A 17,490-nucleotide genomic window follows, 5' to 3' on the forward strand; every position below is an offset into this window, starting at 1 on the left:
GTTATTAGTAGTGGAACGTTCTGCTGGGAAAAAAGGGCCACCAATTACAAGAACAAAGGGGTCCCAATCCCACATTCATAGCATATTCTGATTTAACTCTTTAGAAACATGGTGGCATTGCTGTGTTATTGCAGCGCTAGGCTGTGCGTTAAGTTTCAACAAGATCAACATTTACAATATGGGCATACTTCCATGTTAATTGTTTACTGATCCTAGTATGTATTTGTTCCTAGACTTAAGAGAGTGAGATGTAAGGTTCATAGTACACTCATCAACATAAAAATTGCAACACCAAGAAGGAAAAGTTTTAAAATTGTGCAAATCACAGGATCGATAGACACCTTAATGATATGCAAATGATAAATAATAGAAACAAAATATTCCAAACATCTTGATTTATTCAGTATTAAGTATGAGCGCCACGTGCAGAAATACATGAACTTACACGCCTTGGTATGGTATCAAATGAGGTTATTAATGGTTGTCTGAGGAATGTTATGCCACGCTGAATGCACTTGGGCACGCAAATCATCAAGAATGGCTGCTGGCAGCTCCCTTTATAATTGACGACCAATAACGTCCCAGATGTGCTCGATGGGAGGCAAGTCCGGATATGCTGCAGGCCATGGTAGCACGTTTAGGCCACGCTGCTCACAGTAGAATGAGCAACATTTGGCCTGGCGTTGTCCTGTTGAAAAACGCCTTCTGGGACACTTTAGAGAGATGATCGTACCACTGGTTCCACGACCAAATCAATGTAACGCTGAGCTGTTAGTGTACCTTAAGTGAATACTAAAGGGGTCCGGCTACCGTACATTATGCCACCCCACACCATGATCCCGGGAGTAGGACTGGTGTGACGTTCCCTTGTAAAGGCCTCTACATGGCGTTGCCCTTGTGGTCTCCAGACCAATCTGCGGCTATCAATGCGTCCGAAACAAAAGCAGGACTCATCCCTAAAGAGGATAGACCTCCATAACAGCCTCCATTGCCGTCTTGCTGTACACCACGATAGCCTTTGAGAGCGGTGGCGTGTGGTTAATGGAACACCTGTAGCTGGACGTCTGGCTCGTAGCCCAATGTCGTGCAACCACCTTCTGATGGTATGTATCGACACTGGTTGCCACCCTAGGCTTGCAATGTGACGTCCAATTTCACTTTCAGTACAGAATGGATCACTACACGCCATTCTTCCAAATAGACGATCCGCCCGTGCAGAGGTTCGCTTCCGTGTATTTCTTGCTGTCATTCCCGTTTGTTGCTCTTCCAACTACCAGGACACGCAACGTTGAACAGTACTGACATCTCAGCCTAGGCGCATATCGATCTGTCGAAGTGATGAACCAAGGTCTCTCAGTTCAAGGATTCTGTCCCGCTCAGCTTGTGACAAGTGGCGATAACTGGCACATCGATGAACAGGAGGCATCACACAATCATCCCACACCACTTGATACCATTTTTGAGGTTTCATGTAGCTAAAAAAAAAACAACTTTGCTTTCAATTTGGTTCTTTTCTCTTCCCACATGACACAGATTGGAACGAGGTGCTTAAAAATCTGATAATTTGCAGATCTTAGCGACACCTGCTACTTCCTCGATTTGCATAACCTTACGGCATGCCCTTCCTGGTGTTGCAATTTCCTTGGTGAGTGTAGTGTGCACTGATGGTATGAATCTAATGTCTTAATTTTTGTTTTATATATTTATAGCACTAATCACTATACAGAGATTGTCAAAACTCACATCAGTCCCTATCCTAAGTAGGGATCACAATCAAATTTCTCTATCCCATACACACACTAAAGCTACTTTGAATTAAAGGGTTTTCCAGCCACTAAAAATTAATGGCCTATCCTCACGATAGGCCATCAATAGCAGATCAGTCGGGGCCTGACTTTCGGGCCCCCCACTGATCAGCTGTTTTTAGGGGCCCTGCACACTGGAGAGAGAGCGACTACTGAACACCAGCTTGGGTGGGTGCACATAGGAGAGACCGCGGCTACTAAACACCAGATTTGGGGAGTGTACATAAAAGACCCCACGGCTACTGAACATCAGCTTGAGGAGCAGGGGCACATGGGAGAGAGAGCTGCAAACTTTTGCTAACTTTTTATTTTACAGAGCGGTTACTGAACTCCTTCCTTGCGGTGCTGATCACTAGGAGAGAGCAGCGCATTATGCAGTTGGCGATTCTGAACACCAAGAGAGAAAGCAGTGCTGCATTGTGTGCTTGCCAAGTATTCAGCAGCAACAAACATTGAAGTACTGCTCATTCTTCTGGTGATCACCACCGTCAAGCGCATAATGAAGCGCTGCTCTCCCTCCGTGTGATGAGGACCGCCAAACACACAACAGTGCTGGATTCTGGGACAGGGAAATGTGACAGCTGACCTCTGGCCTAGAGGAAGGGTGGAGATGACATTTTTAATACCATAATATATCTGAAATGTGGCCCTGGGTCAAAAATGTTCTGAACTTCTGAGTTATTGTAATGTACGGGAACAGATTATCTTTACTACTCTACTGAGGACTAACTAAACAAATCCTTGTTCATCTCTATGTGGAATACAGTAACCTGAGAATACTAATAAATCCCATGCTTATTTTCTCATTAAAATTATTTTATATAATTAGTCTGGGGATTTCACATGAAAATACATGTACAGCTAAACTAGTATTATCATGGGATTAACTAAATTAATCGTATGTTTAATGCAAGTTATGGTTCTATTAATTAGAAACAGCAATGAAATCACCTTTTATTTTAGGAGATGAAAAAATAGATTATGTATCAGGGATCCATTTCGAACCAGGATGCATTGTATAATGGTCAATGAAGGTGTAAATTAGAAAAATTGGAAGTTTTCCCTTGCTGTAACTTCACCTTTTATATGGTCAGATATCTCCTCAGTGACCTATGTGTTTTCTTTATGAGTTATAGCCTTCACCTACCACCGAAAAGTCCAGCAGAATACTGCTCTGTGACCTAAATACTACTTCGATTGGTCTCCTAGTCATATAGGTCTTTGGCTAGATTACCCCATGAAATGTTCTGTTGTTGCCATATTGTAGATGTCACGAAGCCCAAGGAATGGGCTGTAGCTGAGCCAGCAGGGGGCGTTGTGAACCCTCCTTGTCACCAAGGGGCTACTCTGGGGAGCGGAGTCTAAGGGAACCTTCGGTCTTCACCCTTTAACTTTAACCCCTGTACAGGGATGTGGACTTTGCTGGAGGGAATCCCAGGTCGCTATCCCCCGGAAAAGTCTCCCTTGGTGACGGCTGACGTTAAAGGGACATTGCCACAAAAATTTTTATTCTCCGGCCCATTACAGAGGCACATTAGATAAATTGTGGTGAAGGTAATCTTCTTAAGGGTGGCTGTATTTGTGAGTTATCCCCTCCCTTCTGGTCCTCAGCTTTGTCATGTGACCAACAATAGGACTCTCCTACGGCCACAGCTTCGATGTAAGTCTAAGGCCCCATGCACACGACCGTAAAATCGCCCGTAATTACGGACCCATTCATTTCTATGGCCGATGGACACCTTCCCGTATACTTACGGGAAGGTGACCGTGCCGTAGAAACTTTCCGAAAAAAATAGGACATGTCCTATTTTCTTTAATTTACGGACCGTGCTCCCATACTTTATAATGGGAGCACGGACCGTAAATGCGGACGGCTGTCCGCGGCCGGCCGTGCCCATAATTACGGGCACGGTCGTGTGCATGGTGCCTTATAGAAATGAATGGAGAAACTGACTTCCTGTCCACACGAGACGCTGTGGCAGTTGGAGGGTCCTATTGCTGGTCACATGACACAGCTGAGGACCCGAAAGGAGTGGATAACACAAATACAGGCATCGGTAAGAAGATTCCCTTCACCACAATTTACATAATGTGCCTTTCCAATGGGCCAGAGAATAGAAAATGTTGTGGGAGTAGTGCTTCTTTAATAGACCAGAGTGGTCAGGAGAGCAAAAGGTTAGGGCAGGCTTCGGAGGTTCGATACAGTTAACGTAGCAATACGTCAGGGTAGGCGGCAGAGATTCGTCAGGGTAAACGTAGCTGAAGGTCAGGGCAGGTGGCAGGCACGGATGGTCAAAAACAGGCAAGGTTGGTACACAGGAATTCAAACTAGACAGCAAGGATACTTGGAGCACACAGAAAGACAAGGAAACAAATTGTTCTGGCAAGGAGTACCAGAGCAGGAAGGGCTTCATGCAGAGTGAGGTGATGGATTTAAAAATTGTCACATGCTGGCCCTTTAAGAAGACAAGGGTCAGTACGTGCACGCACTGCGACCTAGTGGAGTGCGTCGGCGGCTGGAGCGACTCCACAGAGGACGTCGGGAGGTAAGTATAAAGTTCCAGCGCCGTGGAGCGGAGGCTGCTACAATAGATCAAGCATCACTAAGTCCCCATCCCAAATTAATATATCAGAACACAACTGACCTAGTGTGTATGTGTGTGTAATTGATAGAGAAAAGGCCTGTGAACCTTTACTGCACAGCAGAACATGCAGATTCTATAAAAAAAAAAAAAAAAGTAGTAATAGTAGGAAATAAAGATAGATTTATATTTGCTGATATAACCGTTGCCTGTAAGAAACTTACCGGGCCACACCCCAGAGACGACTTTTAGGACTGGCCGGCACTATGGGGATAATCTTAAACAGCAAGGATGGTCAGCACATGTACACCGCGCACACAGGAAATGAACATCCGGCAGATGGTATTGAAATCACTACCTGGTACTTGTGTGGATGTTCCTGAGGCTTAAAGAGGATCTGTCACTAGTTTAGTAATACCCAATATCCTAGCTAATCTAATAGGCGCGGTCACACTGATAATGATAGTAAAAATTGTGTCCCGAAACGTTTATTATTTTAAAAGTTATGAGCTCTTTTCTAAATATGCAAATGAGGATATACTAGACAAGTAGGTGTCAACACCAGTGATTCTCCTGAGGTGGAGCCTCCTCACAGCCTCTGACGCTGCCCTATCACCATGAAGCTGCTTCACACTGTGTGAGAGACTGAGGCTGGAGAAAGGGGATCACTTCAAATAGCCATATCTCCGGCTGTGCACCACCTAGAACAGTGACATATGAAAGAGGAGACTCTAATCTTTCATATGGCATCAGGATTGTAGTTCTAGCTGGAAAACAACCGGGGGAATCACCAGTTGAAAAAACAGTCGGGAATGGAAGTTGTATAATATATGATCAAGCCGTGTTGCTGGGATGAGGAAGAGGAGAACTGTATGACGTCATACAGAAAACATTACACTGCCCAGAGTGACAAGAAAGAGTAACCTTCCATTTGGCAAATATAGCCAAATCAGCATATTTAGAAAAATGCTCATAACTCTGCAAATAAACATTTTTGAAAAAAAACAATCACACGGTAGTCTTTAAGTTTTGTGACCTTTTGAACCTTTGATTTTCACCCGGATTGTTCCCGATCATTCTTTTGCCTTGTCCTCTGGTAGTGCACTGGCCAATTGTTCTGCTGACCTCCTGCTTATCTGACCATGATTTTGACTTGTCCTGGACGGTCATTGATGACTAGCCTAGAAGATCATTCCCATGTCATGTTGCCACCAGCAACCGCTTTCTCCATTGAGCGTAGCCCCGATTCCTTCCTGTTTAGCACGAGAATTTAAGGAATATGTTAATATATGCCTGGTGCCCACCTCTGGACACTCACCTATTGGGAGTACCGGGGTTTATACAGCTCAATGGAGAGATGGCCCTGCTTGCTTGGCTTTTTCCATAACTCTTAATAGTCTTCAAAGGAGAGTGCCCCCCCGCAAGTATGGAGAATGCAGCAGCCTGTACGCAGGAAGTGACACCAGGGAATCGGCAAACGCCTGTTCTCCTGATAGGTAAAGTCCCAGCGGCGGGATCGGCACCTATCAGGTATTTATGACAATTGACATGATTACTCCTTTAATTCCTTGAGAACCACCACACGGTGAATTCTTGGGGTCAGGAGTATCAAGACTTAAAAGGTCATGCGCGAATTACAGATGAAGGCCTGATTTACACGAGCGTGTGCATTTTGCGCATGCAAAAAATGCAGCGTTTTGCGTGCGCAAAAGGCACTTAACAGCTGCGTGTGTCATCAGTGTATGATGCGCAGCCGCCATCATTATGACACTCCGTTTGGATGTTTGTAAACAGAAAAGCACGTGGTGCTTTTCTGTTAACTTTCAGAATTTGACTGCTGTTGCGCGAATCACGCAGTTTGCACGGAAGTGCTTCCGTGCGGCATGCGTGGTTTTCACGCACCGATTGACTTCAATGTGTGCGTGATGCGTGAACAGCGCACAAAGATAGGACATGTCGTGAGTTTTTTTCAGCGGACTCACGCTGAGCAAAACTCACGGACTGTATGCATGCCCCCATAGACTAATATAGGTGCGTACGACACGCGTGAAAAGGAGGCGCGTCGCACGCTCGTATATCACGCTCGTGTAAACGAGGCCGAATTCTAAAGTTCGGTTCCTTCTGTGGGTTCTCAGGGTTGATGTCTGCCCCCTTCATCGAAATTGATCACCATGACACGATGCACTGCAAATGCGATTTGTGTCATCTGATGGCATCATCCCCACAAATATATCGTGCTAGGGATCAAACTATTATCTCATGGAAAATTCATGAAATCATTGACCCAATAGGGAAATTCTCTGCTTATGTAAAAACTAGAATTATAACAATTATAATTTGTTTTCAATATGTCATTTCTCTGGATACGTTTATTAAATGTACCCATCGGTAGATGTCCTATTTTCTCATTCCCCAATGATTTTGTAACAATATTTTATTCCTCTGGTTGATACAGATCAGGTAGACATTAAATATTGTACCTCAATGTGAAGGAACCATTACAAAGCTTGCAGCGGCCAAAGATGAGAAATGACATTCCTCCCTTATTTACCATCTGTACATCAAACATGCCAATATATTGATCTCCAGCTACAAAAGTGTCATCTTTTATAGAACACTGGACACATAAAAAGATATAGAAATGAATTTCAGGTATGTATCAGTTTGCTCTTTTATAACCCTTATCACAGCTTAGACAGGGGGTTTATGTCTTAGTTTCTGTCTATAGTTTATTCTAGTATCCTAATGTGCAGCTAATGATGTCGGCAACATGTAAACTGCACCGCATTCTACCTTTTTAGGATGACCCTTCAGAAAAATGCAAAATTAGGTCGGTACCACTTGAGTGTAATTCTGGCACATTTTTGCTCAGCCGCAAGTTCCAGTTTGCCCGCGAGTCTAATGACCTGAACTGACAGCATCATAGGGATCAATGAAACAGTTAATTTAGGCCATTAGACCTGCAGTCAGGCCTGGAATTGCGGTCATGATACAGGGGCAAAAATTGGCTCGTATTGTGTTAAACTGACCATAGAGTCCAATGGGCATTTTCTCTTAGTGATATGTCCACAAACACTCCCCTCCCCCGTGCTGTGTGATCACGGTCTCATCACAGTAAACTACAGTATATTGTGACACATAGTCCACACTCTCCATCTCCTCCTGCTGTGTGAGATTGTTCTCTTATACACAGAGGCAGCTATTTTGCTCTATCACCTCTCTTCCCACTCTAAGCTTTTAGATCTCCTCAGTTCTCCCCTTCTTCCTTCTGCTGCTGAGATGATTCTTCTCAGTTACTGTAGCCTGCTGTGTGACATCCAATAGAGGATGCATCTGCAGGATCAGACACTGAAAAAAAAAGTCTGTGCTGGGGAGCTTGTACTGATAGAACCTGACTACGTAGTCAGGATACACTATTGTAAATGCACTTTAACAAAACTTTTGATACGTCATAGAGATATGTCAGAAGCTTTGAACAATGGAGGTCCGTGTGCTGAAACCCCCACTGACTGCTGAAATGAAGGGGCAGAAGCGCTCAGCCCTCGTGTGATTGGCTCTCCTTGTTAGCTGAAGACGGGCTTACAAATACTTTCTATTGACAGGTCTTCAGCTAATGAGGAGAGACGATCACAACGGAAGGGACAGAGCGCCTGGCTGAGTACTTCTGCCCCTTCGTTTTAACGGTCAGTGGGAGTCTCACAACCGGACCCCACTATTTAAAGCTTCTGGCATGTCTCTATGACATATCAAAAGTTTTGTTTAAGTGCAGTTAGTCTTAAAGACCCAGAATTCTGTAAACCATATACACCCAGAAGTAAAACAGGACTATGGCTGGAATCGCACATGCAGTTTTTGTGGCAGTTCCACTAGCCAAACACAGGAGTTGAGAGTTGATCTCAAAAATTAAAAGTACAAAAGAAAGACTGATATGCCGTTTGTATCCAATTCTGTGTGGCTCAAAAAAACTGCATCAAAACCTGCCTCAAAAACGGCATGTGTGATTAAAGCCTAAATAGGCAACTTCGGTAATTAAGATATATTCTGGACCTGCAGGTGTCGCTCTAGGAAGGGGGACGGGGTGCGGAATGATGAGTTTATTACATTCTGGATAAATAGTTAGTCACAAAAGCAATGAAGCACAGCTCCAGTCAGCCTCCTAAAATTAGGAAGAAACACCTTGTTTTTAAAGTATTTGATGGAGGTGATAAAATGCACGCACCTTATGTTTTAAAGACGCAATTCTATACTCGACAGTATTTCGGCGGGGAAGGTGTAACCTTTCATTATCCTGCCGCTTTTATATGTTTGTGTTTTTTCTTTTTAATATGGATCGCCTATAATTTCTCAAACTGGTTCACTCATCATGTATGGGAATTAACCAAGGTAAATAGAATGAGAGCTCAGATATTTTTATTTAGTAAAGTTCTTAGAATTTTTTTCAAAATAAATGTTAAAGAAATACAACTATATTTGACTTTGTTTTTTTCGAATGTTTAGGGGTTTTCATAAATCTTCTAGTGCATTCTATGACATTTCTGGTCAGCTAAGCTTGACCATGATAAACCAAACGGAGGAATTTGTTTTAATCGGGTTTGGAAGACTTTACAATCTTAGACAGTTGGTCTTCACAGTCTTCTTCATGGTTTATATGGCTACGTTGCTTGGAAACGTCCTTATCATTCTGTTAGTTGTGAGAATCCCTCAACTCCATACTCCTATGTATTACTTCCTTCTTCATCTATCTTTCTGTGATATTGTATTTACCACAAATATTGCGCCTACCATGCTCCACAACATTCTCCATGATGTGGGTAAAATGTCCATGAGACACTGTGTATCACAGTTCTATGTGAATGGAGCGTCCTCCATTGCAGAGTGTTACATCCTTACATTGATGTCCTATGACCGATATCTGGCCATCTGTAACCCGCTCCACTATGCCACCACCATGGACCTTGATGCTTGCCTCAGGCTTGTAGGGAGCTCTTGGTTGTCAGGATTGGTAATAACGCTCTGTACTACTATTATGCTGTTTGACAGAGATTTCTGTGGACCAAAAGTTATTGACCACTTCATGTGTGAGCTTACACCTCTCCTAAAGTTGTCATGTTCGGATACATTTTTTCTTGAAGCTGCTATCTTTGTATTGTCTATTCCCATAATTATAATTCCATTTGTGTTCATTGTTGTAACATATATCAATATCTTTTTAACAGTCCTCAAAATTCCCTCCTCTATTGGAAGGCAGAAGACGTTTTCCACCTGTAGCTCACACCTAACGTCAGTAGGCACATACTATGGAACATTAACCATAATCTATGTTGTTCCACGAAGAGGACACTTCCTCAGTATAAACAAGACACTACACCTCCTATATGCAGTAGTGACTCCATTGTTCAATCCAATCATCTACAGTCTTAGGAACCAGGATATTTGGAAAGCCATTGAGATACTGTTCTACAAGAAAAGATTATCTACAAAATAATATATGAACCTCTTGTTGTATTCAATGGATATCCAGCCAGTTTGCTTTATCGTACTTTGTTGCTTACAAAAGGTATCATTCAATTCCCAGCTAAAATAAGTAATGATATTTACCTAGAAAACTACTAGACCACTATTAAAGGGGTTGTCCACTCAGGATAACCCCCGTCCATATGCTCTTAGTGTATGAAGCCGTCATAGAGAGGACCCCAGATTAGGCTTAGGACGCCCCTCTATTGACCAGAGTGGAGAGCCACTGCAAAAAAGCAGTACTTGCAGCTTGGTGCGACCATGTATTAGTATATTAATACATTTCCCCTGCAGAAATGTATACACGATAACCGCTGAATACTTAGAAGAAAGTAATACACAATGTAAGCCTAATTCATATTTTAGAGCTGCATAAAAAAAAAGTTGCGTAACTTTGTAAATACTTTGCTTTTCTGTTTTGTACTGATAAGTTATTTATTATTTTTTCATCATTCATGCAAATATTTTCTTTTAACATTCTGATGGTCCGTGGTTTAGGTACTTTTTTCTGCATACAAAATTATGCAGATGCCTGTGAATGGAAAGGTAATTCACACACTACACATTTCCTGGCCTAGAAAATGTGTAATGGAAATAAAAGCCGCTTGATACTACAATGTATGCATTAACCACTTCCCGCCGCTGCCATTTTTCGCATTTTCACTTTCGCTTTTTCCTTCCCATTTTTCAAAAGCCGTAACTTTTTTATTTTTCCATCAATATTGCCGTATGAGGGCTTGTTTTTGCGGGACGAGTGGTAGATTTTCACAGCACCATTTAATGTACCATATAATATAGTGGAAAACTGGAAACAAAATAGTTGTGGGGTGGAATAGGAAAAAAACAGCGATTCCTCAATCTTTTGTGTGGTTTTGTTTTTATGGCGTTCACCTCGCAGTAAAAACAGCATGTTAGGGCTTATTCAGACGAACGGGATATACGTCCGTGCAACGCACGTGATTTTATCGCGCGTCGCACTGATCTATATTAGTCTATGGGGCCGTGCAGACATGTGCGTGATTTTTACGCAGCGTTCGCCCGCTGCGTCAAAGTCACGACATGTCCGTTCTTTGAGCGTTTTTCGCGCATCACGCACCCATTGAAGTCAATGTGTGCGTGAAAACCACCCATGTCACACGGAAGCACTTCCTTACGACCAGCGTGATTCGCGCAACAGCTGTGAAAATGATGAATGAAAACAGAAAAGCACCACGTGCTTTTCTGTTTACAAAGATCCAAACGGAGTGTCATAATGATGGCGGCTGCGCAAAAAGCACGCAGCCGCGCATCATACGGGGCTGACACACGCAGCTGTCAAGTGCCTTTTGCGCACACAAACACACGCTCGTGTGAATCCGGCCTAACTTTATTCTGCGGGTCAATACGATTACAGCGATACCAAATTTATATAGTTTTGTTGATGCTTTACTACTTTTACAAGGGAAAAATTGATTCTTAAAAATAAAATGTGAGTTTTGACGCCATATTCCGAGAGCCATAACTTTTTTATTTTTCCGTCGATTTAGCGGTATGAGGGCTTATTTTTTTCCAGGGTGAGCTTTAGTTTATATTTGTACCATGTTGGGGTACATGAGACTTTTTGATCACTTTTTTTTTCATTTTTTGTGGGAGATGAAGTGACCATAAAACAACATTTCTGTTACGTTTTAATGTTTTATTTTTTACAGCGTTCATCGTGCAGACTAAATAATGGCCCTTTGCCTCTTCTAGATTGTGCCTCCTTCGAATATTCACTGGATAGACCAAAAAGTCTGGTGGCGTCTGACTGCTGGGAGCTCCACCAATCCTGAGTACAAGGGTCTTGGTGGAGAAGTGGTTGAGCATGCATGGTCACTCTCCATATGATAGATATGGAAACAGTCTAGTGAGTGCGCTCTCTCTATAGGCTTTCCCTGTCCCCAGGATCGGTGGGGCCCCAGCGGTCAGAACTCACCATTCAGACTTTTAAGATTTATCCTGTGGATAGGCTCTAAAACATTCATTTTTTATTAGCCCCTTCAATATGTTTCACATGTCAGATATTGTTTTCTGCAAAAAAAAACAAAAAAACAATAGAAAAATCTATTAATACACGTGGCATAGTTTGAAACAAATATAAAAAAAACTCCTTTTTATTGTTAAAGTGTAGCTAAACGTTTGACAAACTTCTGACATGTCATAGTGACATGTCAGAAGTTTGGATTGGTGGGGGTCCGAGCACTGAGAACCCCACCAATCGCTAGAACGAAGCAGCTGAAGTGAGCGTTCAGCTGCTTTGTTTCTGTTTGGCTTTTTCCAGAAATAAATGTATAGGTGTACGAACTCAATAGAAAGTCTATGTCTTTTTCCGGAAAAAGCCGAACAGACATGAAGCGGCTGAGCGCTCACACAAGTGCTTCAGCTACTTCGTTCTAGCGATTGGTGGGGGATCTCCGTGCTCGGACCCCCACCAATCCAAACTTCTAACACGTCACTATGACATGTCAGAAGTTTGTCAAACGTTCAGCTACACTTTAAATTATATTTAACAAATTGGAAAATAGGATTCTAACATATGTCAAATGTCTGCATTTATATATTTGTCATGTTTACAAGAATAAATATGAGAAACAACAAGAAAGGCAAAGGTTATAAGGACAAAGCGCCATGGGGAACAAGAAGGACCAAGAAAGGTCAAAACATACGAAGTGGCAGCCGCATTCGAAGGAAACCATGCCTACCTGCAATGGCGAATGACTACACGGTTGTTCCAGGGTTACCACTGTTTTACCTGCAAACTCATACTGCCATTCTCTACCACATGTGGTCGTTGTTTCGCCTGGGTGTGGCTGCCGCTCCGTGTTTTCTTACATTAATGGGGGCCCTGACTCTTTGGCAGTATGGTGCCCACAAATTCCAGATGGCGGCCCTGACTATACCAAGTCCATGCTCATGCCTTTAAGTAAATTCCGACCTCAAACAAATAAGTTACAATTTACAACTCATACAACTTTAATCTGCAATTTGAAGACCGCATGGTACCAGGGAGCCATTGTGTAAGGTGATGTGATGACTAGAGTTGTAATTTGTCTCATCACAGACAAGTCCTTTAATCTGAGAGCCAGGCTCGGCTCGAGATCCTTCAGATGAAGGGCCGTCCATGTAATTCAGGGATGGCTTAGGTCTGTCAGAATAAAGAGCTGCTTTCCACTCTGGCTCATAGAGAGGGGACCCAAGTAGCCCCCCCCCCCCCTTTATGATGTCCATATATCCCAATTGATGCCTCAGGCTAGCCACCTATAGGAACACTAGAGACAGGTTTTTTTCCTTCTGGGGGACAGCTATTTTGCAATCTGTAATCTGTAAGAGAAGGTACATTATTGCCAGAGAGTTATGTAAAAATATTTTGGCGGTATTTGCAAGTTATCTTATTATCACTTTTGTGTCTTGTAAGAAATGCATAAAACATGTTAGAGTACGATTCATCATAATAAATTATCATTCTTATTTTCCACTTTAACAGTTTCACACGTATCCTACTTCCTTACTGTATAATTCACAGAACCCATTCAGAATAATAAAATGCGACGCGGCTTGAATTCTTTAGAAACAATTTATTTTTGGCTAGTCAATTCTCGTAAAGTGAATCTCCATTTTTTATCATTATGTTGCTTGTAGTTTCAAAATTCTGTGCGGTTTCATCTCTTGGTATATCTTTATAGTGGCCGGAGCTCATTTTTTCTAATACAAAGTTCAAAGTCCCCAGCATAGACATACCGTAGAGTAAAAGATAACATGCTAGCTGCCTGCAGCTGCCACTAGAGGGAGCTTAAGAGATTACTGCATACTGTCTCATTTCTGAGTATAAACAGTATGCAATAGGATCGCAAGCGCCCTCTAGTGGCAGAGGCAGAATGTTATTTTTAACTGTATGTGTAACGACCAGCACGTTTGTGGACCCACTGGGTTACTCCGCCGGATTGGTGTAGGGCCACCCCTAAGGGTGTTGCCTAAGCAGCCTCCCTGGTCTTCACCCTTTAACCCATCTACAGGAATCTGGTCTTTGGTTTGGGGAGACTACCAGGTCGCTACCTCTTAAGGTGGTCCCGGCAGAAGAAACTACTGGCCAAAAGGAAGCTAGGCAGTGACAGGCAGATGGTACCTTGGTGGTAGTAGTCAAGAACCGGATTGCTGGAAGCAGGCTGGTGCCGGATTGCTGGAAGCAGGCTGGTGCCGGATTGCTGGAAGCAGGCTGGTGCCGGATTGCTGGAAGCAGGCTGGTGCCGGATTGCTGGAAGCAGGCTGGTGCCGGATTGCTGGAAGCAGGCTGGTGCCGGATTGCTGGAAGCACGCTGGTGCCGGATTGCTGGAAGCACGCTGGTGCCGGATTGCTGGAAGCACGCTGGTGCCGGATTGCTGGAAACAGACTCGAGATACAGAATAGCAATAGGTAACAGACTCAGGATACAGGGTATGGCACCATCACAGGATAACACTAGGTTTGTCTGGTCACTTATGAGGGCCAGGGTGTTCAAGGATAGGTTGGGTAAATTTTGACTGGTGGGCATGCTGGCCCTATAAGAACTAGCGTGCGCACGCACAGGCGGGGGCGCACAGTTTTGCGGCTGCAGGGCCTAACATTATGTATATGCAGACAATTTGGAGTTCTGTATCAGAGAAACAAAGCTCTCACTGCTATAAAAATATAATTAAAAATTAGTCAGTGCAGAATTTTGAACCTTTTAGATTTAAAAATAAAATTATATTTAAGCGTTTCCATGCACAGGGTAGAGCTGTGTGCATGCAGTCTGTATGGCGACACATGGAGTCGTACCTTACCTATGAGCAATTCTACTAGGGGATAGTACCTCCGTGATACGGCATTCGATGGAGCCTGCCACGATTTTCATATGCAATCCGACAGAAAGAATCCTCCCTATGCTCCATACAACATCAAATCCGAGTCATATTCAGGAAGAGTAGAGTCCCACAAAGTGCTATGGGTGCCGTAGAATGGTAACATACAACTAACAGGTGGTAAGGAAACTAAATACAGTCATGTGCATGAGGCGAAAAGACGATATCCACCAATATAATATTCTGCAAGTATCAGTATAGCAGAGGTGCTATCTCTTCCAGTCTGGAAAGCCAAAGTGGTTGTCTGTTGTTGATGGAGAAGCAGCAGTGAAAAACGTATTTTCTCTTCAGTGTCGTTCCTCTACAACCAAGTTCTCTTTGTAATAGGAATAAAGGGGTTCTCCAGGATTAGAAAAACATGGCTGCTCTCCTACAAAAACAGCGCCACTTCAGAACATTAGTTTTATCTGGTATTGCAGCTCAGCTCCATTGAAGAGAATAGGGCTGAGCTGCAATACCACACACGACCTGTGTACAAGTATGGTGCTGTTTTTGTAACCATGTTTTTCTAATCCTGTACAACCCATTTAAGGGTCTATATTCTGTTACCTCAATATTTATGAATAGTACATGTTAGATGGAACGAAGACGTGGACACCACAACACTACTCCGGTTTTCTTTATAAATCTTTACTTAACCCCTTCCCGCCACAGCCCTTTTTCAGATTTTCATTTTTTTCCTCCCCACCTTCCAAAAGCCATAACGTCTTTATTTTTCCGTCGATATAGTCCTATGAGGGCTTGATTTTTGCGGGACGAGTTGTAGTTTTTCGGAGCACCATTTATTTCACCATATAATGTACTAGGAAACGGGAAAAAAATTATTTGTGGGGTAGAAAATGAAAAAAACTGTGATTCCTCCATCGTTCTTTGCGCGCCGTTTTTACGGAATTCACTGTGCAATTAAAACTACATGTTAACTTTATTCTGCGGGTCAATACGATTACGGCGATACCAAATATATAGTTTTTTCTATATTTTACTACTTTTACAAGTAAAAACCTAAGTGTAAAAAAGAATTTTTTTTTCGTCGATTAAGTGGTATGAGGGCTTATTTTTTGCGGGATAAACTGTAGTTATTAATAATACCATTTTGGTGTAAATGCGACGTTTGATCACTTTTTATTTCATTTGTGGGAGAGGAGGTGACCAAAAAATAGACATTCAATTTATTTATTTTTACGACGTTCACCGTGCGGATTAAATAATGATATATTGTAATAGTTCAGACTTTCAGAGACGCGGCGATACCAATTATGTTTATTTATTTTTTTGAACTCATTTTTACTTTTTTTTTTTAATTAGTCCCCCTAGGGGACTTCAACCAGCGATCATAAGGCTGGGTTCACACGAGCATGTTACGTTCGTAATGGACGGAACGTATTTCAGCCGCAAGTACCGGACCGAACACACTGCAGGGAGCCGGGCTCCTAGTGTCATAGTTATGTGCGATGCTAGGAGTCCCTGCCTCTCCGTGGAACTGCTGTCCTGTACTGAAAACATGATTACAGTACGGGACAGTTGTCCTGCAGCGAGGCAGGGACTCCTAGCGTCGTACATAACTATGATGCTAGGAACCCGGCTCCCTGCAGTGTGTTCGGTCCGGTACTTGCGGTCGGAATACGTTCCGTCCATTACGGACGTAACATGCTCGTGTGAATCCAGCCTTAGAACGCTTGCACGATATACTGCAATACTATTGCAGTATATCGTGATTCTGACAGGCAACTATTAAGCCCTGCCTCCAGGCAGCCATAGCAATCATCACCCCCCCCCCCACACGATTGCATTGCGGGGGGCGCGATGAGCTGTTAGAGAGGATTGCCCCCCTCTTTCTAACGATTTAAAGCTGTGGTCGGTATTGACCACGGAATTTAATGAGTTAAACGAGCGGGAGCGCGCTCGAGCGCGATGCCGCTCGTTACTCCGAAGTGTCGGCTGTAACCAACAGCCGACACCCGCATCGTATGGAGCGGGTTCACTCCGTGAGCCCGCTCCATACCTCCCCTACCCGACTTTGGCGTATGGATACGTCAAATGTCGGGAAGGGGTTAATGAATAACCGTATAAACAGATGAAATCAGCAACAGTAGAAGTTCAACAGTCTATTTATCTTTCAATGGCTCTGTCCGATACCAATCTCTGTCCATTACGCGTCTCCTGACGCTACGGGGTAATAGCGGCGGGCCTGGCAGGGGTGCTGTAATCGGCTGACGGCTCATCTTGGCAGTATGCGCGGTGTCCAGTTAGTCCACTCTTTGGATCGTTGAGACGAGGGTTCTTCTCTGGTGTAATGGCGGCAGCCTGGTCACCGCTGCTTATAGCCTCTCACTCAGGGTACCAGATAGCAGTCTGCTGGATATGACTCCTAGGTTCTTCCTTTCCTCACACCAGTCTGGAACTCCTTATCCTGCTGCTCTCTCTTTCTGGCTGTTTAACTTTCAATATCTCTTCCCTGAGCTCATATCTCATGCTCCTTCTCTCTCTCTTTCAACATGGCTGCCCCCTCTCCACTTCCTAATCTCCCCCCTGTTCCGTTTTTAGCTCCTCCCCCTTTAACCCCACATTTTCATGTCCAGTGTAATCTGTGCAGCAACCCACTGCAACTGCCCTACCACCGTCTAGTGGTCACTAACGATATAACAGGCATTATACCATAGTAAGTAACAAACAATGCTTCAACCTCCTACACA

At 43.4% G+C, this 17,490-nt stretch overlaps 1 protein-coding gene across 1 annotated transcript; it reads left to right on the plus strand.

Annotated features, from left to right (window-relative positions):
- Nucleotides 1-8,942: 8,942 nt before the first annotated feature.
- On the plus strand, nucleotides 8,943-9,872 carry LOC142665519 (olfactory receptor 5P55-like). The gene has a single exon (XM_075845230.1). It carries the CDS (start codon nucleotides 8,943-8,945, stop codon nucleotides 9,870-9,872), a length of 930 nt encoding a protein of 309 aa, XP_075701345.1.
- Nucleotides 9,873-17,490: the final 7,618 nt, after the last annotated feature.

The sequence above is a fragment of the Rhinoderma darwinii genome, chromosome 13 (assembly GCF_050947455.1).
Source record: "Rhinoderma darwinii isolate aRhiDar2 chromosome 13, aRhiDar2.hap1, whole genome shotgun sequence".
Classification (NCBI taxonomy): Eukaryota; Metazoa; Chordata; class Amphibia; order Anura; family Rhinodermatidae; genus Rhinoderma; species Rhinoderma darwinii.

Excerpts from the sequence above, each read along its gene's own strand:
- LOC142665519 (XM_075845230.1), top strand. The coding sequence starts at position 8,943 with ATGATAAACCAAACGGAGGAATTTGTTTTAATCGGGTTTGGAAGACTT.